Below are 27,930 nucleotides of genomic sequence, written 5' to 3' on the forward strand. Positions count from 1 at the left end.
TGCTGCAGCGGGAGGCAGACATTCCACCAAATGACTTGCCACACTTCTGGCATTAATAGGAGATAGCTGAAGGTCTGGGAATTAAGTCATCTCATAAACATTCAAATTCATGGCAAAATTACTATTTAATTAGGAAAAGATCTGTAACATTGTGCTACTTTTAAATGAAAGCCATTTTGGAGGAATTAAAACTGGGTCATAACATTAGTATAATGTTTTAAAACAAACATTACTAAGACATACTGAGTGTACCCTAATTGATGAATTAAAGACATTAGTTTTGCCTTTGGATACTTAATGTGATTATGTTTTAAACACTGACTCTGAAAATCCACCTCTAGAGTGAAACTGTGCTTCCTTCTTTCTCTGTTGAAGTGAGATGTGGCAGAGGGTAAAAAAATAATGCATGCTCATCCTAAGAAATTTGGAAAAATTAAGTTTTTATCTGTTAAGTGATATGCTAAAATGTCAAATGGAGGTTTTAAAAAAATGAAATCTATCACCCTGAGGTAACTACAATTAATATTTCATTGTAATTGCTTCTTTGGTGTGTTTGTTTCTACTATCTGTATGTTCTTAAATAAAGCTGTGATTATGTTGTAACCAATTTCATATCTTTTGAAATTTAGCATAATAACATAATACATTTCCATGCTATTCATAGTCTTCACAACATAATTGAATAACTGTGTAATTCCTCATCATAGTGAATGGACCTCGGTTCAATGAACAATTTGAGCTGTTTCAGTTTCCTGTCACATGTAATGCTCAGATGAGTATTTTCATGCATTCTGGCAAGTGCCTGTGAGCATCTCACATGATCTCCTTAAATAGACTCCTGGAAGTAGAACTATATGGGAAACGACATTGGAGAACTTTGCTAAAACTTAGGATATAAATAGCCCCAGAAGGTCATAAGCATTTATACTCATACAGCAGGTGATCTCAAGATCATACTTTTTATTACCTATCTCACCAGCATTGTTTTAAGTCTTGAAATTAATGAATGATAAATGGATAACATACTCCCTCCAAAAAAAAAGAAAGAAAGAAAAAAAAAGAAAAAAGAAAAAAAACTAGCCTTGAAAACTGTCTGGATTCATTACAAAAGTAGCTTAATCAACTCTCAGGCAGTCCAGGCTGACTTGAAAGTGATCTGTTAGTTTCACCATAAGGAAGATTTTAAATTAATATTTGATATTGAGAAGAATAAAAGGCTACATTAGAGTGAGCATTAAAATTGTATGGAGTATAATTTTTGTGTGTGATGTAAAGTTGCTTCCTCATGGAGGGCTGCAGAGAGCCATTACGGAGCCATGGCTATGGGCTGTGGGAAATAGCTTGGCCTCCCCCAAGCTTGGGAAAGAATTGCCAGCTGCTGACTATTTCAATACATCCAATACTGTTGAAATTTCAAGATCTCTGCATAATCTATAAATTATTCAATTTGTTGGGGGCTTCAAACTTTAAATTTAAAATATTCTTCCTTCCTACAGACTTACTAATGGAACACATACAGGAAATTCGAACTCTGAGAAAGCGTTTGGAAGAATCTATTAAAACAAATGAGAAGCTCCGGAAACAGCTGGAACGGCAGGGGTCTGAGGCTGACCAAGGTAAGAAAGGACTTTCCCAGGCTAAGGAGTGGGATTGGGTGGGTTGCTCTGTGATGTGTTTGCCTGTAGAGGCTCTCTGTGAACCAGGTGGCATGGAGATGTTGGCCAGCCTCTGGGGTCCTAAACTGCAGCTGGGTCCTCACTGTAGAGGTATAGATAGGGATTCTAAAATAGAATAGAACAATATTTTGCCTTTTCATCATAATAGACCATAAATTATCAGCATTTATCAGTCTGACAAATCTTTCAGGCCAAAGAAGGCCAGCAGTATTCCTACCCCACCACAGTTTGCTTTGAAGGGAGTGGTCTTCCTTGAAAACTGAACACCCATAAGACACTCTTTCACATAGTTCAGAAACCAACTGCTCCACGCTGTACCTGTTAACCCTTCCCTCCCTCCTTTCCTCCTCACTTTTCTTGGTTTCCTTCATAGCTTCATTGTATTGTTTAAGTTGGTTGGGTTGACCTGGGTGTGGATGTAGCTCTTCTGTTGATCGGTTTTGTGACTTTGGGCAATTCACTCTAGTCTTAATTGTTTCAGGAAACAGGGTTTTTCTGATGTTAAATGAGGCAGTATCATGAACAAGGCCTTGCTCAGTGCTCACTTAATAAATAGTTGCTTTTATCACTGTTGGTTTTATTTTACTATTTCATGTAACATGGCCAGTTTAACTTTCAATCTTTTGATGCTCTGCAATGGGTGAGGACCCTGATGCCATTTTAGAGATGAGATCACCGAGTTCTAGAAAGGTAGTACTCGTTGGTAAAACTCAAGACTTGGACAGCAGTCCATTTCTTGTTGCTCTATAGTTCACACCATAAGGCAGCTTCTGGGAGTTCTGGGAGTACTACAGTTCCTGCTACGGTTTGCAAGAAGCTTCCAATCCTCCACCTGGGCTTCCACTCATCCCATGCATCCTTCATCCTCCTCCCTCACAAGGAGGAAATTTGATTAATTTGAGTTATTAGTTGTGTCAAACACGGGGAAAAAAAAAATACATGCCTAGACCTTTGATGTCCACTCTTAGTAATGCCTGAGTTAGATTCATTCTGTTTTACATTTTCCCCAGCAAATCCAATTATAGAATTATTTGGGGGTTCAAATGGCTACCCGCTGCAATGGAGCCCAAATGGCTCTGGAGAGTAATTCCCTCTGACAGGGAAGTTTACAGAAAGGCACTCATAAAGTATTCACCATCGTGGAAAGACGTACTGTTCTCACCATGCTGTCACAGTTTCTGGAAAGACAAAACTAAAAGCAGTCCTGCCCCCCCCCCCCCATCTGAGATGCTCATCTTGGGGACAGGTCTGAAAAGGGCAAGACTCCTTATGATGTCAAGGGATAATGTTGTCAAAAACTGTTACCGTATGCCTTAGAGCCTCCAGCTCACTGCCAGATGTCTGGGCTAACTGTGGAGGTGGTACTCAAAGCAAAGTCTTGCCTCATAGTATCCAAATAGTCCTCACTAGGTCAGTTGGGCCTAGTTAGGCTTAGTGAATCAGGGATGTTTTATGGCCTATTGTTTATTTATTTTCAAGTAATACCTTGGCATTGATCAGTGTCGATGTTGGGATTTCTGATGCTTGTTCTCTTGGGGCCTCACTCTCCATTCATCTAGATACTAACACTGATGATAACCACGGAACAACAGCATGGGTGTTTTTATTGTGCTAACCAAGACTTGAGGGGAGTTAGGCAACTTGCCTAATGCCTTGCAACTATTAAGAAGCAGGAGATAGGCAGGAACTCTGGAATGATCCCAGAGTTCACGGGGATAAGTAGAGGAAGATGGTGGGAAGAGATATTTGTGAATAAAAGCTAATCTGATTTCATTTTGTATGACTCACTTGCTGCAGAAAAACTTCTGTGGAATGGGAAGAATATTTCCAGGACAGCTAGCCACACCTTGTTTTTAAGGGATGTGGACCTACACCACAGGCACTTATTTCTATATACCAGGGTGCTTTCTGCTGTAGGTAGCTGGAAAGAAATGTGACAAGGAAGCTATGTAAACAAGGGGTGTTTGTTTATACTTCCATTTATCACAAGAACCCCAGAGGCAGATAGCTCTTGGGCTGACTTCCGTGGTGACTATTTAGTATCAGCATACCATCCTCCTAGGACAGTGTCCAAGGTATGGGAAGGAAGAGCCTGGGGCTTCCCTCTTCTCTAGTGCAGAATCTCCTTGAAGCCCTCAGCAAGCTTCACCTAGGTCTCACTGGTTGCCAGAGACCCCTGACTGTGTCCTCACCTGGTGTTGGGAGCACAAGGATATGGCATTTTGGTTGTGGTGTAGTAAGTGAACTGAGTCAGTACAGAAACTAGGAGGGAAGCATCTGGCTGCCACATAGAGATGACACTGGGCACACCGTAAGTGCTCAGAGGCCAGCTCTGAATGGAACACTATAATGGTGCAGACAGATGTGCAGAGGGGAGTGCTGAGGTTGGGAGGCCAAGGAGGTGCCCAGCAAGAGGCATCCCCTAGATTGACTGACATAAAGCAGTAAAATGTCATCAGATAGACAGCAGCTTGGTAAGGTATTTACAGAAGAGGATATGTCCTCTCATCTGTCTAATTCTAGACCCCAACTCCAGCATGTCCACTCATAGGAGGGAAATTAAGTCAGGAATTGATAGAGGATAGTTTTGACAGGGGAAGTGCGTGTGGCGAGCACACAAGTCACCTGGTTACCTGCATTTTCTGGACACTGGGGTCTGAGTGGAGAGAGAGTGGAGTATGGTGTGGTACTGGAGCAGAACAATGGAGGGTCTTGAATTTGAGACTGAGAAGTTTGATCTTGTGTTTCATTTGGACATTTTTTCGTAGTGGTAGGCCACCAGATACGTTTCAGCATGAAATAGCAGTGAAAAGACTGTGCTTTGATGATACATGTGCATTGGTACACACACATCAGGGAACGAAGCTAGTCACGGTGCTGAGGCCTAGAGGACAGGAGAGAGTCTGCCTTAGTCGGAGCATTCTGGAGAAGAGTCAGCAGCTGTGGTTGCCTGCTTGGACAGGAGGACAAGGGGAGTTTAGGATAGCTCCCAGGCGCAAGCCTCGGTCACATCTCCTAAGACAGGGAGAGGGTGAGAAAGACCAGAGGGTACAGAGTCACACTGAGCTGCTTCAGAGTCAAGGCCAAGGCCTAAGAGGCAGTTAGTCATGATGGTTGCTACCGTCATCTCTCACTCAGCTGTGGTTCATCCTTGTTCATCTTGAGGGCAGCTGGGATATGGAGGCCTCCTCTGCCTCCACTTTAAGCTCACTTTCCTTGCCCTTCAGGCTCTGGCTGTATGTTACATGGTTCATGAGGCTGGTTTTTGTTGCATGCTGTATTTCTTCATTGTTTAAACATGTTTCCTAGGAAGATTCATCCATCCTGCCTGGAGGCTGTCTGTAAATCACCATTCATGTGTGTTCTTATAGGTTCCATAAATGCTGCTTACGGCTCAGAGCTGCACAGCTCTCTGACGTCAGAGATACATTTCCTGAGGAAGCAGAACCAGGCCCTCAGTATGATGCTTGAGAAAGGGTCCAGAGGTAAGAAATCAGGGGCCACCTGCAGCCTGAGTCCCGAAGCCCTTGTGTCAAAGGATATCCAGAGCTGACACCCTAGAGTCCAATGGCGTGGGTCTGACAGTTGTCTGTCTTTAACTGCACATCACCTATGGGGCATTCCTGTTTTATAGCGAAGAAAACTAGGGCACAGATTGGTCAAGAAATGCCTCACCTAGCTGTTGTAACAACTAGAGTATAAAGCCCCCAGAGCAGTGTCTCTACTAGGGCCTCAGTACATGGTACTATATTCTCTCGTCCCATCATGACTGAGGAAGAGAGAAGCGCTGGAAATTTATTATTGCCAAATCTCAACTGGATATTTTCTCCTACCAGTGAAGTTTATCCATCAATTCTTATAAAGATCCTTAATTCCTTTCTTGGAGCTTAACTTCTGAAGAGCTTTTACTTATGGTATCATTCATACTTAGAATGATTCTAGAGTAAGGGAGTATTAGCGCTGTTTCTCAGGTAAGAATTCACAGCCCAAGCAATTGCCCTGATGTGGTCACTGAGCCAGAGGTGCTCCAGCTGCAATGTAGGCCAGGTTATCCCACAATCCTGGGGGATATAGATACTGATTTTGCCTTAAGAGTCAAAATTTGGGCTCATGCAGTTCATTATTCATTCATCTGCCTTTCTCTACCCTGTCCTACAGGGGGGGCTTGATAAACTGATACAGAATAAACAAGTCCTGTGTTTTGCACCAGAAGACTATAGTCTGATGGGTAAAATGGGCAAACCTGTAGCAAGGAGGAGTGAAGCCTGCTGTGATAAAGGCAGGCCAGAGAGTGGCAGGACCCTCACTCAGCTCAGAGACCCTAGTCCTCAAGGGTCAAGTCTAAAAAGGAAAGGAATGATTACCCAAGGTGCCTAAGGATGAGAGGAGAATAGACAAGGCCTAGGTGAGGGAGGAGGAGAGTGTGAACCAGTCAGGAATGATGTGGCTGTGCTGATGTCATGTGGACCAGCAGGAGCCCCAGCATACATGGCAATATTTGAATTATGGTTAAGAGCAGATCCACATCCTGGCTGTGCCCCTTCCTGTCTATATGGCTACAGGGAAGCCTTAACCCTATCTCTCATCTGTTTCTCATCTGGAAGATGGGGAAATTCACAGTATGCTGCAAAGACACAGGACATTGAAACATGTGAGGGCTTGCTGTAGTGCTGTACAGTTAATGCTGGGATGTGTCACCATTACCATTCCTTCAGCTCTTGTATGGTTCTTCCTAGGCCTGGGCTAATAATGAGCCTGTACAGAGAGCAACTCAGCATCCTCACCCTGGCCCAAGGGAGGAAGCTGAGGCACTGAGGAGGGTCACAGCCAGCAAGTGGAGAAGCTGCCTGAGAACTCAGTCACTCTGCCTCCAACTAGGCCTTCTTGTCTCCTGAGCCTCCAAGAGTATTTTATTCCTCCATGGGGCTCTGCAGGAGGTTTGCTGCTCCCCACAATCACTGACTCTGGGCTCCTGCCTGTTGCTCTACCCACCATGTATACTCTCTAAGGCAAAGTAACAGGTTTTCAAGGCACATTATGTAATAGAAAGTTAAACAGCCCCCTTTCATTCTAGTGATGTTTAATCTGCAGCCTTGATATTGACAGATTTATCTGCCTAAAATGCATAAGATAATTGGAATGCCGGAGCCATAAATGCCAGATTAAATCTCATTCTTTTCTGTATTCTTGGAGTGTGTGAGCTGAAGTGCTGTACCAGTGTAATAAGGTTGGAGAAAACAAATGGAATCCCTTCTCATTTTGGTATTTGCAGATAAACAGAAAGAGAATGAAAAATTACTTGAGTCCCTGTCCAGGAAGGTGGCAAGTCTTGAGCACCTTCAGCTAGAGTACACCAGTGTAAAGGAAGAAAATGAAAGGTTGCAGAGAGACATCTGTGAGAAGGAGAGACACAACCAGCAGCTGACCCAGGAGGTCTGCAGCAGCCGCCAGGAACTGAGCAGGTGGGCTCTAGTCAGGTGTCCCTGGTGGCCTGCTATTCTTGGGGATGTGATCATGGCACTAGGCACAGTGTCTCCAGCCCTAGTGTGCAGAAACAAGTACTGTCAGCTGGGCATAAAATGTATGAGGAATGGTCCTCTAAAGGAGGAGGAGAATGCTGGGGGTGGCTGGCATTTTCACCTAGGGTGGTCAAGGAAGGGCTTTCTAAAAAGACCCCTTTTGAGTATAGACACACAGTGAGCATGTGAGAGCTGAGACTGTTGGAGATGACCATGTTTGACAGAAGGCTCATAGACCCTAAGACAGAGTTGCTGTGGCAAACCAGAGAAGGTGCTATGCTTAGCTGTTGTAGGAGCTGAGAGAAGAGAGGAGGGTGGATCCTTAATCGTGCTTTGCTGCTAGCCCTATAAAGACTCCAGTTTTGCTCCAGATGGCATAGGCCACTGGGAGACTCTGAGTGAGCCAGGGATATGCAAATCTACTCATTATCCCTCTTAGACTCTGCCTTATTCCATGTGTCAACACACAGGCCTGTCTGTCCTTTCTGAGTGACCACCCTCATCCCTGCCCAGGTGCCATCAGACACCTTCCTTTAGAATGGCTGGAAAGGTTACTTAAGAGAAGGTCTATTAAGCATGAGACATAGGATATGTGGGAACTGGGAGCTGTGATGGAACTCTTAAAAATGCATGTCTCAGCACATTTTGTCCACACTCTTACTGAGATGGCCTGGTCCTGCCCTGTGGGAACTGGATAAGCCTCCTGGAGGAAGAATTTACCCTTCCTCCCATACTGGGACTGTTTCAGGGTACAGGAAGAAGTGAAGTTGAAGCAGCAGCTGCTCTCCCAGAACGATAAGCTGCTGCAGTCCCTCCGAGTGGAGCTGAAGGTGTATGAGAAGCTGGACGAGGAGCATAGGAAGCTACAGCAAGGTACTGTGTGCTCAGGGGCCAGGACTGAGACATCTCAGGGCTATGAGCTCAGCCCAAAAACTGTTCGATGGGTGTGGGAAGATAGCTCTTGAAACAAACTCTTTGGCCCACTCTTTGTTTTTGAGGTAGGGTCTTTCTGTATAGCACAGACTGGCCTTCATTTAAAAATCCTCCTGCCTTAGCCTTACAGGTATACATCACCATAACTGGCTTTTGGCCAAGCTGACGTCTGGAGTCTCATTTCCTTCATCTCAGCTTGTTCTGACTTCACCAGAACTGGGTCAGTTACAGCCTCTGTAAGCAGGGCTCTCAGTATCCACGTCATGGGGCTGTGAAAGTCAAATGAGGGCATTTATTAAAACATTCAAGCCACATTCCTGGCACATAGTAGGCATCCGAGAAGTAACTTTGTCATAGATTCCCTGTCCTCCATCCAGCAGATATTCCAAAGTTGGACATTGCTCTTAGGTGCTTGACTCTGCTTCTAGAGAACACAGATCAGAATGCCTGACTGTAAGGTCTAATGTTTGAGAGTCAATTTGGAGGCACAGTGGGGGGTTTTCTAAAACTAATTTTCCAGATGGTTTCTCCCTATTGAAAGTTTATCTAGAAAGGGTCATCTCTCAGCTTTTGTTTCTTCTCAAGTTGCTTCTCTTGTTCTTGCTATTGTGCCTGCCTTTTTAATATACTGTAGCCCTTAAAATCATCCCCTTTCATTCTATAATTCTGGTCCAAATAGATTTTATTACTACTAGACATAATTTTGGGGTTTGGTGTGCAATTTGCTAGGCTTTTATGGCCAGAAGTGAAATTAATTTCCAGCTCTTACTTAGCCTGTGGAATAGCAGCAATTAAGTCAGCCAATATTTTTGTTTTTAAAGTTGAGTTGTTATTTTAAATTGTACCTAGTTCCTAGGAGGGGGCTGGATGATGGTTGTGGGTTGAAATGCCCTTGAGTCTCTTTGATGGCTGACCTTTGATCTTGGGAAATGTCAAGGCTTCCCTTTGCGTATGTCTGCAGAAGCCCAAGGTGAGGCATCTGGAGAAGGCTGGAAGGGGCCTGATTCTTTCAGCAACCTGCATGGCCTCCTGACAGAGATACAGGCTCTCCGTGACCAGCTAGAAAGGAGCATCCAGAATAACAGCACCCTGAGGAGCAAGCTGGAAGAGCAGCTGTCACAGGGATTGAAGAAGGCCCAGGAAGGGGCCCTCACTGTGGCTGTCAAGGCCCTGTCTGTCACCGAGTGGTCCCTTCAGCTGGACAAACACGGTAGGGGACTTCTCACTCTGTGGATGTTCTGCTCTATGGGTCTCTATGGTATGTGGGCTTCTGAGTGCTGCCCTTCCGGCTGCTCTCAGCTCTCCTCTCAACGCTGTTGCATGTTCTCTGACTGACTAGACACTGGGTTTTCCCGAATGGAGTTAGGGCTTCCAGTGGCCCATGCTGTCTCCAGTCTTGCTGCTTCATCCCACTCACAACTCACCAAGGCCTTTTCATTATCTTGCCTCTTTTTTTTGTTTTGTTTTTTTGAGAGAGGGTTCCACTGGCTATCCGGGAACTCTCTCTCTATAGACCAGGCTGGCCTCGAACTCAGAGACCCTCCTGCCTCTGCCTCCCAGTGCTGGGATTAAAGGTGTGAGCCATGGCTGTCCAACTCGTGTTTTGTTTTTTGTTTTTCAAGACAGAGTTTCTCTGTGTAGCCCTGGCTGTCCTGGAACTCGCTCTGTAAACCAGGCTGGCCTCAAACTCAGAGACCTGCCTACCTCTGCCTCCCAGTGCTGGTATTCAAGGTGTGCACCTCTACACCCCACTCTCTTGTCTTTAAATGAGATCCCAGACCCCTTACTCTGACTTTCATCATCATGTAAGGCCTTGGAAGCTTCCTGGTAACAGGTGGGTCTGATTTGCTTTGCTTGTGTACTTGTATAGGGTTAGAGATGCCTGGGAAGGGGCAGAGGATAAGGCAGCCTTGCCACACACACCCTGGGGGCTGGAACCAACCAGCAAGCAGCTCACACATGGGCTTCCAAGTGACTGGATTATTGTCTGTTACTTTACCATTCCTCTGTCGGTTTGGAGTTCTAGTTTAAAAAAAAAAAAGGTAGCATGGCTTTTTCTGTTAAGCAGTATTGTTAGGATAAAACCCACTAGGGTTTTACCTCAGAGGATTTGGAGGTCTTATCAAAGTATCTTTGCCTGGAGTACCATTACTTCACATCCCTAGTGGGGCATGAGTGGAAGAAATTTGCATGGGAGATCACAAGACCTGAACATATGCATTGCTCTGCCACTGGCATGCTGAGTTATCTCAGTCTCTTGGTGTTTTTCTTTAAAAAACAAATGACAGCACTTGCTCTGCCCACCAGGCTCTTAAGAGTTAGGTAGCTTCTCAGGTGTGAGAGTGCTTCTTGTATTATGGACCTCTGGTAAAGTGTTTGAGATGTATTACCTCCAAGTTCTGTTGCAGGTCACTTTCCTCTCATGTTCAGGTCACTATAGCAGCTTCCGCACTGACTCCTCCAGTCTAAAACATAGACCTCAACCTAACATTGCCCCACCTTGAGTCATCACTTAGCTCTCAGGGTACAAACCCTGTGTCCTGTTATAACTTCCTCTGTACCCAGACCTTAGCTACAGGAACTGTGTGCCTTCTCCCTGAATGATGACTCATGCCTGCATCCTTGTACCTGCTCAGTACTCTGCTTGGCTATTCTTCCCCTCCTTTCCATGGGACACTGAAAAAGTCCTAAAAGATAATTCAGATGCCAGCTTCTGGGATGCCATATTGGGGATAGCCCCCTCACCTGAACTCCCCATCTCAGTGCTTCCCTCCCTTATCCCTGACCACCCTGAGATGAAGTTGACTCTTCACTGTTTTGACAGGAGGGCTCTTTGAGAAAGGGCTCTGGGCCTGGCTACTCTGTTACCTGGTGTCTACACCAGGTACCGGGGAGTGAATGGAACATACATGGTCCTGGCTATAGGACTGTGTGCAGAGAAGGTGTGAGTGAATGTTTTCCTTCTGAAATGAATGGATGCGTGTGAGATACTCTACCATGTTCTAATTTCATCCTTTCTTAGTGCTAATGATGGTAAAGCTGAAATTTTCCTTTCTTGTTCGGTTTTGTTGTAGACAGCAACAAATGTCCTGAGGCCAGTGATAATTCATTTGATTTGTTTGAATCCACTCAGGCAATGGCACCTAAATCAGGTACAAACTGGGGAGCTGCAGTAGTGTTGGGTATGACATTAGGGCTGTTGAAATAGAGGAGGAGGAGGTTCCTGGAATCCCTGGCTGCTGGATTTCAGGGTCTCTGGGGTTTGACTTCCGCAGTAGTGGATGGCCTCATCCCTCTGCAGTTGGGTGACCACACAGATGAGTCATTGCCTCTGAATTAGGCTTTAAAATGCTCCCATTGTCTAATTTTCACCAGTCTAGGCCCCCTCAAGACTCAAGAGTGCAGATGTCTCTTTAAAATGCCTCTCAGCTGCCCCAGTCAGAGACAACCAGGTGAAAAAGCAGCTGGATTTTCTACCTGCATAATGTTGGCTTCCTGCCCAGCCTGGCTCATGTCACCTCTTCCAGGGAGCCTTCCTTGACTTCTCTCCTTTGCTCAGACAGTTGTTTTCCCTTGAGCTCTGGCTCGCTCTCACTGTGCGTTCATACTTCTTACAGCCTCAGTATTCCCATAGACCCTGAGCTATTGTCATGCAAGTGAGAGCATGGCTCATCTTGGCAGTCTAGGATCTGCTACAGAGTGGGTGTTCAATAGACACTGGTTAAGTTGATTTCACTCTTTGACCAACGTGGGGTAACATAGCTCCACGAACACAGATGCCACCCCGAGTACATCTAACATTTGCCTCTCCTTTTGTAGCTTCTGAGGCTCCTCTGCTCTCCGGAACTGATGCTGACTCCCTCTCCTGTGACAGCAGCACTTCTGCCATCAGCCCCCCTTGCATGCCCTGCCTGGTTGCTGACCACCATGTGTGGGCCAACAAGAGTGGCCACCATATGCTGGGTCTAATTGAGGACTATGATGCCCTCCAGAAGCAGATCAGCCGGGGCCAGAGACTGCTTGCCAAGATGGACATTCAAACTCAAGAGGCTCTGACCCCCACAAGTCAAAAGCTGGAGCCAAAGGTAACCTGAGTGCAGGGCTGGTGGAGGGAGACACTTCCTGCTCTCAATAAGTAGAGTAATCTTCTCTGGAAGATTCCTAATACCCTGAACTTCAGTAAAGCCCTAAAAAGAAGGAGTCAGAAACTGCTGGACATGAAAGCCCAGAGGTGATGGGGGCAGTTTGTTGGTGATCAGTGGACAGCATGTTGAGATCATACCCTGGGTTACTATGGCCACTGCTCAGTGAAGTGCTGCACTGCTATGTGACTTCTCTTTTCTCTCCAGTCTCTCAGTCACCCTTTGTCCATCTGTCCTCTTGTATCTAGTCACTTGACCCCTCCACCTACATACCATCAGGGCAGACTTGTCTGCTGGGCTTTAGGGCTGCTGTGAGCAGTTCCAGGTCCCAACCTTCATGCACACTGTACGAGACCTGACCAGGGTGTACCCTTCCACACTGAGCTCACATCTTGACTGTGCCATACGGTAATTTCCTACAGCCACTCTGTGATGCATGTGTTCCTGAGAGATGTTCTTTGTCCACCTTAAGGTCATCTTCCTGCAGAAGAGTGTGTGTGTGTGTGTGTGTGTGTGTGTGTGTGTGTGTGTGAGAGAGAGAGAGAGAGAGAGAGAGAGAGAGAGAGAGAGAGAGAGAGAGAGAGAGAGAGAGAGAGAGAAAGTGAGTGTGTGTGTATGAGTGTGTATGTGTGTGTTTCCTCGGAACAACCCTGTGAAGGAGGCGATATCTGTTCATTGTAGAGATGCTGGAAACTGACTGTTCTCAGTCCTGCAACCAACATGCTCTCTGTTGTGACAGTTTTGCCTTTCTGGACAGTGCTGGCCGACTGACTCCACTTCTCCTTGGGCAGCAACTCTGAGGACTTCTGGTTGCTGGGCTGACTTCAGTATACCCACCATTGGTCACCACTCTTTCCCCGACATGTCCCACTCTGAACAGGCAGGGCCACAGCTTGCAGTTCCTGTTCCCCACCGTATCTGTCCCCAGCCTGCTTCTCCTGACTCCCCCGGCTTGGGATTCCCCATCTCTAACACCCTCTTCTCCCTACCTCATCCTGGAATCCTCCTCATCTCAAGCTGCCTTTTATCACAGACTTTTGTGTCTGACAAACATGAGTCATCATGTGCCTAACAGACACAAGTCATGCACTTCCTCCAAGGCACCAGGTGAGAAATGGTAGTAGACCTTTGAGCTTCCATTGGTTAGCACTTCTGGAGCCCACTTTTGAGGTTTCTTTTCCTTTGCATGCATATGTAGGTATGGTGTACATGTATATATGTATTATATATGTGATCACCTGTGTGTGGTCACATATATATGTGCAGATGCATATTCTGTGTAGAGGTCTGATGTTGACATCGACTCTCATTGTTGTCTGCATTATTTTTTGAGGAGGAGTTTCTCTATTGAACCCAGAGCTTACTGGTCACTAGTGTAGCTAACCAGCTTGTTTGAGGGTCAGGGTCCCCTAACTCTCCCTCTGTAGTCCTTGGATTATAGATGGCTACCACACATGCCAAGCTTTTGCATGGTTCTTGATCAAATTCTGACCGGCATGCTTGCTCAGCAAGCACTTTATCCACTGAATCATTTCCTCAGCTGCTCTGGATTTTTACTGAAGACACCTGAGTTTCCTGTGGTATTTGCTTTGGCTTTGTGTTGGGCTTTGCTTTTTTTGTTTTACTATATTTAAGAATCAGATTTGCATTTTATCTTCTACTAGATGGTAAGCTCCATGAGAGAAGGAATAGTGTTTTTATGGAACATTAAATAACCAGTACCTTGTCCCCTTAAGCCTTGTATAATATTGATAAATAATATTGAATAAATTAACACTAATAAGATTCCTGTTCTTTTCTGATAAAAATACTTGTTTTGAAAGCTAAAAATTATAGAAAAGCATAAAAACAAAATGTCTCTTCAAGTACTGCTTAAAAGTCTGCACTTAAATTGTGTGTGTGTGTGTGTGTGTGTGTGTGTGTGTGTGTAATAAACATACAAAAATAAACATGCTTTTGGGACACTCATAAAGTTTATCAAATAATCAGAAATACGAGGTTCATATATTTCAGCTACATGGTATTAATACTTTTCCTTTTGAGCCCTTGCCTTTTCAATGGCTGCCAATAAGCTACTGTAGACATAGCATGGACTGTTCTCTTTCACTGTCTGTGGGCATGTCAGCTGCACCGAGTCATCTTTTTGTACAAATCTCTGACTATATTTTGACTAGATGTAAAGTGGGTTTCCCAGTTTATAGGCTGTGAAGGTTTTAGGAATCTTGATAACTGTTAGCATGTTGCGTTACTCTCTAGAGACAGCTTGTGTCTATGGTTTTGAGCTAATATCTGTCTCAGTACACCTTTGTCTTTATTGAATAATATTCATATTTTTGTCATTTTGCTATCTAAACAGGTATGTAGATTTATATTTATCAGTTGCAGTAAGAAATGCTTTTCACTTTCCGCTTCCTCTTCTTTTTTATCTCTCCTCTCTGCACCACATTCCTTCTTCCCTCTTGCCTTTGATTGACACCTCTCCCCATGTGAGTATACCTGCAGCACAGAGAGGGATTGAGGTTTCAAAGGCCCCTGACACCATACATTCTCAGTAAGCTGTCTGCGGCAAATATAGCAGTGTTGTGCCCAGGGCTGTGTTGCTGCCATTTGCTCTATGGTGATCTGGATGGTGCTACCATGGGTTACTAATCATGGTTACTGACTGGGCTAAACTTACGGCCAAAATTCTCTTCTAATATACAGCTCACCAGTGTCACGTAATCCCAGATCCTGATCATCATGTAAAATAGGAGCCCTAGTCTGAAGCCTTCTGCCTGTTAAATTGTGCTTGTCTGGGAGTGATCCCTGTCAAGGTGGCATGTAATGGCCTTGTTATCCTTTGTAGGGTCCACACTCTGTGCCTCTGAGCAAGTTTCTCTCCATTATGAACATTGCCAAGCTGATCCTGGAAGAAGCCTCAAGATTGCTGAAGCTCTTCTGGAGGGTCTCAGTCCCCACAGATGGCCAGTGTTCTCTTCACTGTGAGCAGGTAGGTGATCCCACATGCTCAGAGGCTCGAGTACACCACAGAGGCCTGAATCTCTGTTTATTTTATTACCAGTTCAGGACTGACCCACAGCTAATGTGCCCCACCTTGAGGATATGTCAGAGAGCAAGGTACCAAGGGCCATACTAAATTCTTACCTAATTCCAAGCATGCCATTATTGAGTGGGATCCCATTCACACTTTGTACATGAAAAGAAACAAGTTCAGGGCCTGGGTTGAAGGGCTGATATTAAAGCATACATATGTGAACTCTGGGTTTGTCCTTGGTTTTGATAGGTTTTGCATGTCAGCTTGTCCTTATGGACCAGCTTGCTCATATTCCTAGCAGCACCTTGCACTTTAGCTATCTCTATCTGGACCTTCTGATCTATTGATGGCTTCCACTGGATTTTAGTGAAAAACTATTTTAACTATTTGAGAGTGAAAGGTCAGGAGCTAGGCAGGTGGAGCCTTCTCTTGCCTTTTATCAGTGGGGCTCATGTGTGTCCTGGCACAGTGTTCAATACTCTGGCCAATCACAAGCCTCCTTGAGAGAGAAGCAAGCAGGAAAAGGATAGTAGAGCTCTGCTTAGCAGCCCAGTGGATATTTTCTACTTTATTTGGCTGGATGGACAGATGTTTTCCAAAGGTGAGCAGGAAGGCAGAAGGGAAGTTTGCATTTCAGGTCACCCCTCATTTAGTTTTGGCAGCTCTCAGACCTCCAGAACCAGACAATGGGGTTGTTTGCATGGAAAGTTCCCATGACGTGATTGTTCTGGGGAGGAATTTGGATACACTAAGCTCAAGGATGTTCATAATCATTCGTGTGGCATAGGGCAGTCATTCCAAGCCCACTTGTAGTTGGTGGAGCATTGGGTGAAAGATGAGTGATATCATATGAGACCACTTGAGCTCTAGCCTTACTGGCTTTGCTTTCTCTGAAGCCACGGACTCTTTTCCATTGGAGGCTTGCATGACACAGAGTCTGCCTGCTGTGTATGTCCTGTGCCTCTCTGCTGGCTGCCTCTTACCCTCGAGTTTTACATGTTACATAAATAGAGGGGACTCCTTGATCGCTCAGCCATAGCATCATCTTCTATTTCATCGAAGCCCTTATCACACATTGTAATTATATATTTGTTTGCTTTAATGCCTGTCTCCCTGTTTTCCTTCAGGGTCTGTGTCTGTTTTGTTCATGTTTTTTAATGAATGAGTGACTAGATGGATGAATGAATAATTTCTTTCCACTCTCCAAAATCAGTGCCTGCTTTAAATTATTTTTAAGGTAACATGTCTGAGCTAAACAGTTTACCATCAGTGCAATGTTTTTGCCCTTAGCAGGCAGAAGCAGCTGTTTGTTAAGTGGACAGAATCCAGTTTGTGTCTAATACATACACACACACACACACACACACACACACACACACACACACACACACACGCTAAATTTGTAGCCCTGTTGATCGTCTTCCTTGCAAATCAGTCTGGTGACTATCAGTCTTTGTGACGATTCACCCTTCTTCCTGAAGGTTTCTCAGGTAATTGATTATGTTTGTGTCAGTGTCATAGGATTTCAGAGCTGAGGAGGACCTCAGAGATGCACCGATGCGGTTGCTGGTGTACATGGACTGACCCCTGTGTGGTGGGAAGTTGCTTCTGGGCACGTTTCTTTTTTCTGCCTGTTCTTCATGTGGCACCTTTTGCTTAGTGTGTGTGAAGCAGACTTCTGAGTTTATAGCAGAAAGCCTAAGTACTTGACAGCCTGCTCTTTTCTCTGTGTTGTTTATTTGCCTTTATATTTAATTCATTTCCCCCTTCAGCCCCTAGCAATGCTCTGGAAAGTGCATCAATTTATCTGAGAAATGTATATGAAGGGTTGCCAAATGTAGACATATCCTTAAAACAGGAGACTCATAGGACTGTGATGGCTTAGCTTGGAGGGTCAGGGGTAGAAGATGGTTTTTCTAATCAACACTGTTTTGTAGAATTGACTTTAGAGCCATATAAAACTTTATATAACTATAAATAGAGTTAATCAAAATGGGAGTGAGGGAGCAATGTCTGAAAATTCATAGCAGTAGAAAATCAGCCAGCCATACTGTGTATCGCTGGGGACATGGCCATGGGAGCAGACATGCCAGTGATACACCACACTGGTTTGAGACTTCCTGAAAGCACACAGTTTTCAATGGTTTTCAGTGGTTATGTTGTTCGCAGACACTGATATTAATAATCTGGTACATTCCTGTTGTAAGATAACTGTAAATTCTTTACATTTCTTTATTTTTTTATGTGTGGGCGCATGCTTGTGCACTAGCATGCAGGAGGAAGTCAAAGGACAACCTGCAGAAGTCAGTTTATTCTTTCCACCATGTGGGGTCTGGGGCTTAGCCTTAGGTTAGTAGCTTTGGTAGCAGGTTCCTTCGTCTGTGATGTAAGATAAACAATGCGAGATTTCATTAGGACCTGAGAGTTTTTCTAAAAGAACAATAAATATGAAATCATAGAAATGAAAACCATATAATCCTAAATTTGAATTATAAACATAAAAATGAACTCTTGATGCATTTTCTGTTTTAAAAATTGACTGAATCCCTCCACATAAAAGGCTGTAGAAATAATTGGATTCAGAGCAGCAAGCCCACTAGATATCCTAATGCTGGTTCTAAGGGCCTCTTTCCAGGGCTTGGGCCAGGGGTCCTGCAGGAAATGCCTTCTTTCAGGTCTGGGCAGAAACACAAGATAAGCTTAGAACATATAACATCCTAGTGAGGAAGAGGGAGGTGGATCCTGGACTTGCACCATAGCATCCCCTGGAAGTTTTTGAGAAGGCGGCTGCCAGGGCCTCATTTCTGCCAGCCTGGAGTGTCTGTTAACACTCACTCCCAGGAGCTTTGAGAACCACAGATTAAAAGAAAGTAGCTTGTAACAACAGAGTTCTTGTTTGGCTGCTGAGATGAATGGATTGTTTTTTTGTTGTTGTTTTGTGTTTTTTTAAAGAAGTCTGTCTTTGGTTATTTTTCAAGATTTGATAATAGACTTTAAATAGATTGAGCATTCCTAATACAATTGCTTTACAAGTCTGGTATCTGGGGTTTTGTGTCCTCAGATGAGTCTTACTCAAATAGGACTCAGGAGTTATCTTCACTTTCTAGGTGTGCTAATGCTATCACAGGTTCAAAAAAACTTTTTAAGAGATGTATTCTAAAATATTTCATAAATGAAATAACATGGTCAGTTTCAAAATGATTTTGGAGGGAGGCTAATCAGTGTGGCCTTGAATTGATAGTTGCTGGTTCTGGGTGGGTTCCTGGAGATTCCTGTCCAATTCTGTCGACGTTTATAGGTATTTGAAATGTTCATCATAAAAAGGAAAAGGATAACCAAGAATAAGCAGGAAAAGGAAAACCTACCCCAGAAGCCAGACGAAGCACTGATTGCATGTGTGGCCTCTGGGAGGGGTGTCTTCCAGTCCTATTTGTTGGTCTAAATGCCTGCTTGGTGCCGAATATACTAGTTACACTAAAATCTTATCCCTTATTGTGGCCTCAGGTACTAAGTTTTCTTTTTCTTTTTTAATTCACAAATAGAGTATATTTGGACAAATAGGTCAAGGTGTCATCATTCATTTTTTCAAAAATTAGCATATTTTTATATTTAATTGACGAAATTATACATTTTTATGGAACATGCTGTGAGGTTCCAATGCATGTGTACAATGTGTAACAGTAAGATCAGGATTATCGCCATACCCACGGTTTATCATTTCCTTGGGTGGCCATCATTCAGAATCCTCCCTGTTAGCTGGAGTTGCACATTCTTAGTCCTATTTTCCAGAAGCAGGAGCCAACACTTAGGATGTCACATGACTTGCCTCAGACTTGTGCAGCCAGGAAGTGGCAGAACTAGGCTCCAGAATCTTGCTGTATACTTTTGTCATGAGATGAACGGGAAGATTTAAATCCAGTGGAACAGCAGACATAAATATTTAAATGTCCTTGTTTTAAGTGCTAGCTTGAAGATATACAGTGTTAGGTGAGTGCTAGTAAGCCATGGCCTGCAAACTGGAGACTGGCACCTGCTCTTCGATAGGCACTGGTACTCAGAGAAAAGAGAAGAGCTCTTTGCTGGTTGGGATCATTGCTGCCATCTGTCATGACATGGCTTCCTGAGCTCCCAGTAGGGAAGGGGTGCTAGCTGAAGTGTTAAATCAGCATTGTAGCTTTAAAGAATATATGAATAGGGCGAGGGAGATGGCTCAGATGGAAAAGTACTATAGAAGCATGAGGGCCTGAGCACCCATGTCAAATCTGGGCCTGAAAGTGTACGTCTATGACCCCAGCATTAAGGTAAGGTAGTGGCAGAATTGAATGACTCCCTAGCTGAAGCAGTGCAGTAAGCTTCAGGGTCAGTGAGATACCCTGCCTCAAAAAATAAGATGGAGAGCAATGAAGAAAAACACCCAGTGCTGTTCTCTACGCAGCTACAAGCACATGCCCACATACACACAAGAACATGTATAATACACACATATGTGTACACAGGGGGGAGGAAGAGAGAGAGAGAGAATATACCTTTTCAGACAGCCTGAGGTCATATCCCTTGGAAATACTAATGTTAATGTTTTATGCCATATCAGTAGATACATCTATGTAGATAAGCTGTTCAGTTTTATGAACAGTTGTTGTTTTTGGTTCCTTTATCACTAATTATAATCATCTATCAATAAAGTCCTGAAACATCATTTTAGCTGCAAAATTATTCCTTCCTATTTAAGCCCTATGCTGAGCTGACTATAGAAAGTGCAAAGAGATGAACCAGGCAAGCTAGGAAAGGACCATCCTCCCCCAAGACTGCCTTCTGGGCTTCCACCATACCTTTTTAATCTCACTTCACTGTGGTGTGGAAGATGAGCCAGGCATTGCTATTTCAGTGTAACAGATACAGAACTGCAGGGTGACTTTGTCCTAGGATGTAGGGCCTGTGAAATCATGACGAGATTCGTGGGCTCCTGGCCTGTACTAGAGAATCAAAGCAAACCTAATGATAAAATTAGAGTCCGTTTTGGAGAAGCACTGAAGCCTTTGTACCTGACATGATTGGTTAATCTTAAAAGGAAGTTGAGGCGGGGAATCAAAAAAAAAAAAAAAAAAAACCGATACATACCTGAAACGGTTTAGCTTAAAACAGATAAATGTGCATTCATTTGCCATTCTTTTGATGTAGGGCCAGACCCTTTCTTTGAATATGGGCCTGCTGATTGGAGTTCCACATCTTCTTTCTTTCACAAACCACATCCATAATGTATTTTTGTCACTACCAATTTCTGTTTCTTTAAGATGAAGAGGAAACTTAAGGCACTTGCAGAGCAATCTGAATATAGAATTCTTATAGACTGTTCCTCCTACATCTTTTACAGTTGTCTCACCCACACCTAATTTGGCAGCAAAGTGTTTTTCAGTGACTTGCCTTTATCTGTCTCCCATAAAGCATATGTTAGTTTCCATACGGCCAGCTTTCTGTCCATACATGTGGCTCACAGTTCAACTTAATATGTAATTAGATTCTGTTATTTTATTGAAAGCACAGACACCATAAACAAGTTTGGAGACAAACTAGAAAAGATTCTACACGAACTGCCAACTTACTGTGTCCTTCTGGTAGCAAAGGTGGTTCAGTGCAGCCAAGAGAAAGGGGGTGTCCTTAGTCCTGGAGCCACGTAAGGGAGTCTCTGCCAGGCCACTTCACAGCATGGTGGATTTGGCAAAATCAAAATTGGTCTGTACTTGCTGAGTATTGTTGTGTTAAGATTAAAACATTTAAAAACATTAAATCAGCATTATAACTTCTGATAACAAAAAAGAAACTACAAAAATTTAAACTCACCATTGATGTTTGGTTACCACATCAATATATGTTTATAGCTGTAGGAATCTGTGTTTCCTTTTATAAAACATAAGTGCCTCAGATACAGCATTCAGTCTGTTGATTTGGGCTCTTTCTTTCACTAATTATAATCATCTTTTGAAATCAATAAATAGATCTCTACAGCATCCTTTTTTATAGCTGTACAATTTTTTCCACTGTAAGTACCACAATGTATTTATTCAGATTAATATGAGCAACCCAGTTTGTTTTTTGTTTTTGCCACTGACAGTGCCAAGGTATGTGCCCATGGAGAAAGACATCCTCCTGTGCTGATGTGATTATTCCTGGGGGTAGATGCTATGGCACAGAATGGCCAGGTCAGAGAGATACATGCATTTACAGTTCAGTAGATCTTGTATCCTCACTGGGCCACAACCATCCCAAGTGCTACCAAGGTCCTGTAGTTTTCTTCCTCACACTGGATTCGGTCCAGTTTTGCTAATGTGCAAAAAAAGGGCTTCTAGCTTATTCAGATATTTTGCTAGTGAAGTTGAGCCTCTTATGATATTATTTTTGGTTCTTCCTGTGTAATATGGTGTTTTATGTTATATTTTTCTAATTCTTTTTTCTTTAGATTGGAGAAATGAAGGCAGAGATTACCAAACTACACAAAAAGTTATTTGAACAAGAAAAGAAGCTGCAGAACACAGCAAAACTTCTGCAGCAGAAAAAGCACCAGGAGAAAGTCATCTGTGATCAGTGTGAGTGAGAGGCAGGGGGTGGGCGCCACAGCTGACCACTCTCCTGCCTCTGTGGTCAGAGCTGACAGTACAGCCATGGCTTACACTCTTTGGAGCCCAGGCTTCTGAGATCATGCCTCCTTCTCGAGTGTTTCTTTTCCTGCTTCACCCTTTTAGAACTACACAGTTAGTTCTGCCAGGGCTGTCCTCTCATAGGGTGACAGATTGTGCATTGTAGAAGCATGGGAAGGACCTTATAGGAAGGGCCCCCTGAGCTGATTTTGAAAGGAGTAGACATTGTCATCTGGAACATGGAATGGCAGTCTAGGACAGGACCTGCAAGGACAGAGGTGAGGATTAGGCTTTGTGTGAGAACTCAGAATGATCTTGCTGGTGAAATAAAAGCTGACTGTGCAAGGCTGAGGTAAGAGGGGCCAGAGACCAGGGCCTCTTGGGAAAGACCTCCAGGGGAGATTAAGGTGACTCCCTCCTGCAGAGGATCAACCTGGCATGCTTCATGTGAAAGCTCTGTATGTGTTCCTACCATGGGCTTCAGAGGAGAAGGAAGAAAGTTTAAGGTCAGTGCTGGCTCTAACCCAGCCGCATCAACGACTTTCAACAGCTGTGTGCCTATGTTCAAACCTGCAGCACTCCTCACCAGTGTGTGGAGACAATCACCTTCCACCAGGCTCTCCCATCAGCTCAGCTCTGGCCTTCCCCATGCCCTCAGCTTGTCAGATTGCCTGTCTTCGGAGTGTCACCAATGGTACCTTCTTCTGTCCACTACCACAGCCTAGGACTGCTCTCTCAGAGCATTTCTTAGAGGCACAGGGCATAGATTTTGCTAAGTAGGTGGTTTCATTAGCTGCCCTCTGAAAAAGACTATCGGAATAGTAAGGGTTTGAACTGCAAATGAATGAAATTCAGTCGTGGCCAGGCCCTGAGCTTATGTCCTGTGTCCTTTTCACAGGCTTAGTCATCAAGGACCTTAGACTTACTGAGGGATGAGGGGGCATAAAACTTCAGGGTTATCAACTGAGTGCCTGCCTGAGGCAGCCTGAAGGTGGTGTGAAGCTTTGCTCCAAGATTAAATCTGATTGGCCCTGAGGGATGTCAGTCAGACAGCAGAGGAGCAGGAACAGGATTCTCAGGCATACTGTAAGCAAGAGAGCAGTGAGTGTACAGGCATGCTGAAAACATGTGAAGGCTTTCACTTGAGCAAGAGTGCATAGTAGTTTTCTTGTCATGTGATACAGTCCCTGACAGAAGCAACTTAAGGAAGGTAAGTTTGTTTTGGCTCACAGTTTAGAGGGTGTGAAGCTGACCATGGTGGGGACATGGTGGGATCAGTTCCTGTATGTGGGAATAGTAGCATGAGGTAGCTGGTCATATCATGTGGCAGACAAAAGGCAGACATAATTAGAGAGACCAAGCTATCATCCTCAAAGCCTATTCCTAAGTGGCCTATTCACACCAGCCAGGCCTCACTGTACAACACTCCAAATAGTCCCTCCAGTTGGGAATTGAGTGTTCAAACACGGGAGTCCATAGTGGGCATCTCATGTCCAAGCCATAACAGAGGGAAATGGGACAAAGAGCCTGTGGGCTGGGTTCAAGGGGGAGCAGCAGGATTTGTTGTAGTTCCTTTTGTATCAGATATCACATGACAGCATGGAGGGGTCATGAGGCTTGGGAGATCTCCGACAGTCCCTCCAGCACACGGGGCTGTGGAGGAAGGATGAATTGGAAGAAGGATGACTTTGAAAGACAGGTGATTGCCCAACAGACAGGATGTTGTTGGATTGCCTGAGAGACTTATGTCACTTAAGAGCCCTCAGAGATGTGAGTGACAGTGACAGTTGTGGGCATTCTTGGGTGCTACGGAGCATTTGGGCCAGACTCCTGGGGAAGCAGGGGTAAGAAGTAGAGTTTCACACAGCCTGAGTCCAGGCAGTAGGTCTCTGGCACAAGGTTCCTTCCCAAAGAGCCTTAAGGCTCCTGCTGCTGATTCTGGTTTGGGATGAGGAATTTCAGGAGCCAGCAGAATTCAGCTCAGATGGTAACCCTACTGTGGTGAATCAGAACCATGCCATGCCGAATCTTGGGTCAGTAAGTGAGGACTGGGAATGTGCCCAGGTCTCAGCTTTACCCTCCTGTGTTACACGCATTAAGTGTCTCTGACTCTGTGTTTTAGATTCTTCCTCTCTAGACAGAGACAGCAATTTTAAGCACAGCTGGCCACAGTGTCATCTGTAGAATTTGGAGAGTGGTACCACCAATATCAAGGACAGAACAGGTGGCCCACGGATGCTGGTTGTTCCCCCTTTTTCAGTCATTTGGACATAGTGCTGCTCATGGAAATGGTTTAGTGTCACCATCAGTATCTGTTAGGCCTGGTTTGGAGCTGGCCTGATCAAGGATAGGGTGAGGATCTTGCCCTAGGGCAGATGGCATGGGTCTGGCCTGTGACTCTTCTGTACCAGGTCCTGCCTCTTGTCCCAGTGAGCTAAGTCCCTGGATATCCCTAAGCCTTCCAACCTGCCAACTCTGTTCCTGGTTTTGAAGTGACAGAGTGACATTGACATTGTGTCCCCTACCCCTCCTTCTCCATGTGGTGATGGGGATGAGAAAGATCCAGGGATTGCTCTCAGTGGTTGGACTGATACTGCCTCTTCTCAGAATCTGCAGGAGAGGCCTGGGAAAGGGTGAGACATGGGAACCTGGGACCCTACTACTCACGAGTCACATGGCTCGGCACTTCCCACTTCACATCTGTGCCTCAGGTCCTCCTTTGCCAAGTACGGGTAGTAATCCTGTCTCACAGGATGGGGTCTTCAGTGAGTCAGTACGTGTCTTGTGGCCAGGTGGGCCCTCCAGTGGGCATTTTCCTTTCCAGTCTCTGGTGGGGTGGGAGAGCCCCGGACTGAGTCCAGTGGCCCATGTGTGTGCCTTGTCTCTGTACTGAAAGTCAGTCTGATTTGGGATGTATCTGAGCCTTGTCTTCTCATCACAGCAGGAATTTCTGAGTGTTGGAACATGGGTGGTTACCTGTTTAGATGTGAGAGAGACTTCAAAACTTGGGCCAAGGGATCCTCAGTGCTTATGACAAGCTTGACTCTCTAGGTATATCCAGTGGTCTTTCAAGATTATTTTTTACCTCCGTGACATGTCAACCTTCTCTGGGTCACAGGCCCCTTGATGGATCTTGAGAAAGTGGTGGTCTGTTCCTAGAAAGATTCACAAACTCCTATCCACAGCAGAGCTGTATGCTGGGTCCAGTATTTTGGGCTTCCTAGGGTACATTGTGGACCCTGCATCCAGGGGTAGGGTGTAGACAGAGGGGCGGGGTACTCCTGTGAAATTCTTTTTACTCAGATAAAAATGAAGCTCTGTCAGTTGACCCCTCTGCCTCCAGATAGAAATTTTTTTTGTGAAGCAAGAAAAATATTTCCTCTAGGCGACCACAGAACAGTTATTCTGCTTAAGTGGGAAGTGGTCCATGTGCTGGGGTAAGTCACAGGGAATCTGCGAGCACGAGCCAAGGGACCAGGATTCTGAGGAGCAGGGTACTCCCTGACCCTCACCAGGTACTCTTTTCTTTGAGCTCCAGCTGGTCTCAAACTCATGGCCATCCTCTTGTCTCTCTGCATCACAAGTTCTGCCTCTAGATTCCTAGTCAGGCTCAGAAACCTGCCATTTCTCACTGTTTTAGTCTTTGCTAGACAAGAAGGGACTATGAAAGAAAGCACCTTTGTTCATAGTTGCTCCAAGTGGTGGGCACTCCTATTCTCAAATTCTGACACAGCTCAAGTGTCAGTGAGCAGGGGCCTCTGAACTCACCCATTAGCTCACTCCTGTTTAGACAGAACACAGCTTGCCCTGGGAAACCATGCTAAACTGTTCCACCAGCTGAAGGGCAGGAGGAAACAAACATGCCCTGAATTCTTTCTCCCAGGGTACCAGAAGCATGCTTGAAGAAAGGCTGTGTAAAACTCATGATTTCACAGGACTTCCCTGGACACTTGGCATGGGCTCCCAAGTGTGGGCCTGTTTCCCACACTGCTTTCCAGAGGGCCCAGGACACCAGAGGAAGCCAGGTGCTGTCAGATCCTGCCCTCTATACTGCCCAGCACCATCATCCTTCTCTATCTACAGAAGGTGATCCAGGTAGCCATGCAGAGCCTGGCATTGCCTCTCAAAAACAGCATGCATGCTCTTCCCTTTGGGTCCCTATGAGGACTTGAAGAAGTGTCCATGGCCCATCCTTCCTGAGGCGTTATTTGGCACAGGGAGTTGAAAAGGGATAAGTGAGGGCCTCATACTTCTCTCTGGTCTCGATGGTTCAGGGCTGTTGTGTTAGTTACTCAATTTTATAACAAAATACCTGAGAGAAGCAATGTTGGAGGAAGGATTTCTGTTAGCTCATGGTTTGGAGGAATATGGCCCATCATGGTGAGGAAGGCTCACAGGAGCAGCGCAGTCTGAGCTAGTGTTGGTCAGAGCCAGAAGTACATATCCCTTTTCAAGCATTGGTACCAGCAGCCCACTTCTGCTAGCTAGGCCACAGTCCCAAAGGTTTCTTAAGCCTCTATGATGATAACCTTTAATTGTGAGTGTGACATAACCTCAAATTGCCTGGGAAGAGAGTCTCAGTGGGGGATTGTCTACATTGGGTTGGCCTGTGAGCATGTCTGTAGGGGGGGGGGCTTTCTTACTAAAGTTAATTGATGTAGGAAGACTCAGCCACTCCCTGGGCAGGGGATTCTGAACTGGTAGGAGTAGAGAAATTGAACTGAACACAACCAAGCAAGCAAGCCAGAAGCATGCATGCCTCTCTGCTCTTGACTATGGATGTGACCAGCTGTCTCAAGCTCCTGCTACCTTGACGTCTACAGTGATGGACTGTAACCTAGAATTGTGAGCTAACATATACCCTTCTCAATGTTGCTTTTTGCCAGAATATCTTATCACAGCCACATAAATGACACTAGGACACTCTCCAAAACCACCAGAGAGTCATGTGTTCAAACATGAGCCTGTAGAAGAGCTTCAAAAGTTGTCCAGTTGTCCGGGTCCGGACTTCCCCCTCACTGGCTTTGCTTCCATTCTACTCTTCTGAGGTCTCTGGCTCTAATTGTTCCCTTCTTTGCTTTCTTCTCAGTGGTCATCACCCACCAAGTCCTTCGGAAGGCCAGGCGAAACCTGGAGGTAATGTCCCCTGAGTTGTTTGCACTGAAAGCTTTGGGTAACTGGGGGTTGGGGACGTCCAGACTGTCGTCTTTGAAGAATAAAGTCAAAGGTGTGACCAAGGGTTACAGCTTCCACAAGCAGCTATAGTTTCTGCTCGAAGAGCATGCAAAGTTCCATTCTCTCACACCGGTCCTCAGTGGACACTTTGATTCCGTTTTCTATGCTGTTTCACTATGAGAAGTTCAGCAAACAGCGGCCCACACAGAGGCATGTGTGCAGTCTTTCTGGAATGAATGAATGAATGAATAAGTGATTGCAATGTGTGCTCATGGTCATTTTGTTCTGATGTTTACTGACCAAATTGTCTTTGAAAGAAGTTTTAAAATAGTGCCTCGCCTTGAGCTCTGTCGGGGGGTTTACTTCAGACACTTCATGACCTAATATTCTCTTTCTCCTTTTTTTCCCCCCTTTCCCTTTTCCTAGCGAAGGCCTAGGGCTGCCCATCCAGGAACATCCAGTCCCAGCAGACCGGGCTCATGAGGAGAGCTTTCAACTAATAAAGCTTGTGGTTCTGAGATCACCTGCCTCTGTCCTCACTGTGACTCCAGATGGTGAAGGAAGCAAAGGCTTCTGGCCATAGAAAGTGTGGTGTTGTGCAGTGATTTCTGTCTGAAAGTTGGCTTGAGGCTCTTGTCTCAAAGCCTCCATTGCTCTGCAGCCAGGCACCAGAAAGGCCTTGAGCTCTGGATGCTGTGATCTAGAGCACCTTCCTTGCACACTGGTGGGCTTCACATCCACTCAGATCTCAGAACTCAGAACTCAGTTCTCAACCAACCCCACAGTTAGAGGATGCTCCTTAATGAATCACCCGGTTTC

At 45.0% G+C, this 27,930-nt stretch overlaps 1 protein-coding gene across 7 annotated transcripts in view; it reads left to right on the top strand.

Annotated features, from left to right (window-relative positions):
• The window catches only part of Cdk5rap2 (CDK5 regulatory subunit associated protein 2), a 191,474-nt gene extending 163,840 nt beyond the window's left edge, over positions 1–27,634 (top strand). For 6 of the 7 annotated variants that reach the window (XM_052716613.1, XM_052716614.1, XM_052716616.1 and 3 more), the window contains 11 exons: positions 1,497–1,616; positions 5,048–5,161; positions 6,949–7,138; positions 7,944–8,068; positions 9,090–9,338; positions 11,203–11,280; positions 11,948–12,213; positions 15,116–15,259; positions 21,759–21,885; positions 27,026–27,072; positions 27,538–27,634. In XM_052716613.1, the coding sequence (XP_052572573.1) occupies positions 1,497–1,616; positions 5,048–5,161; positions 6,949–7,138; positions 7,944–8,068; positions 9,090–9,338; positions 11,203–11,280; positions 11,948–12,213; positions 15,116–15,259; positions 21,759–21,885; positions 27,026–27,072; positions 27,538–27,594 (1,517 nt within the window). In that variant the 3' untranslated portion in view covers positions 27,595–27,634. The remainder of the gene's footprint in view (positions 1–1,496; positions 1,617–5,047; positions 5,162–6,948; positions 7,139–7,943; positions 8,069–9,089; positions 9,339–11,202; positions 11,281–11,947; positions 12,214–15,115; positions 15,260–21,758; positions 21,886–27,025; positions 27,073–27,537) is intronic. The other variant, XM_052716615.1, reaches the window with a different exon arrangement.
• The last annotated feature ends 296 nt before the right edge of the window (positions 27,635–27,930 follow it).

The sequence above is a fragment of the Peromyscus californicus genome, unplaced genomic scaffold (genome assembly GCF_007827085.1).
Source record: "Peromyscus californicus insignis strain IS unplaced genomic scaffold, ASM782708v3 Scaffold_5__1_contigs__length_169319896, whole genome shotgun sequence".
Lineage (NCBI taxonomy): Eukaryota > Metazoa > Chordata > Mammalia > Rodentia > Cricetidae > Peromyscus > Peromyscus californicus.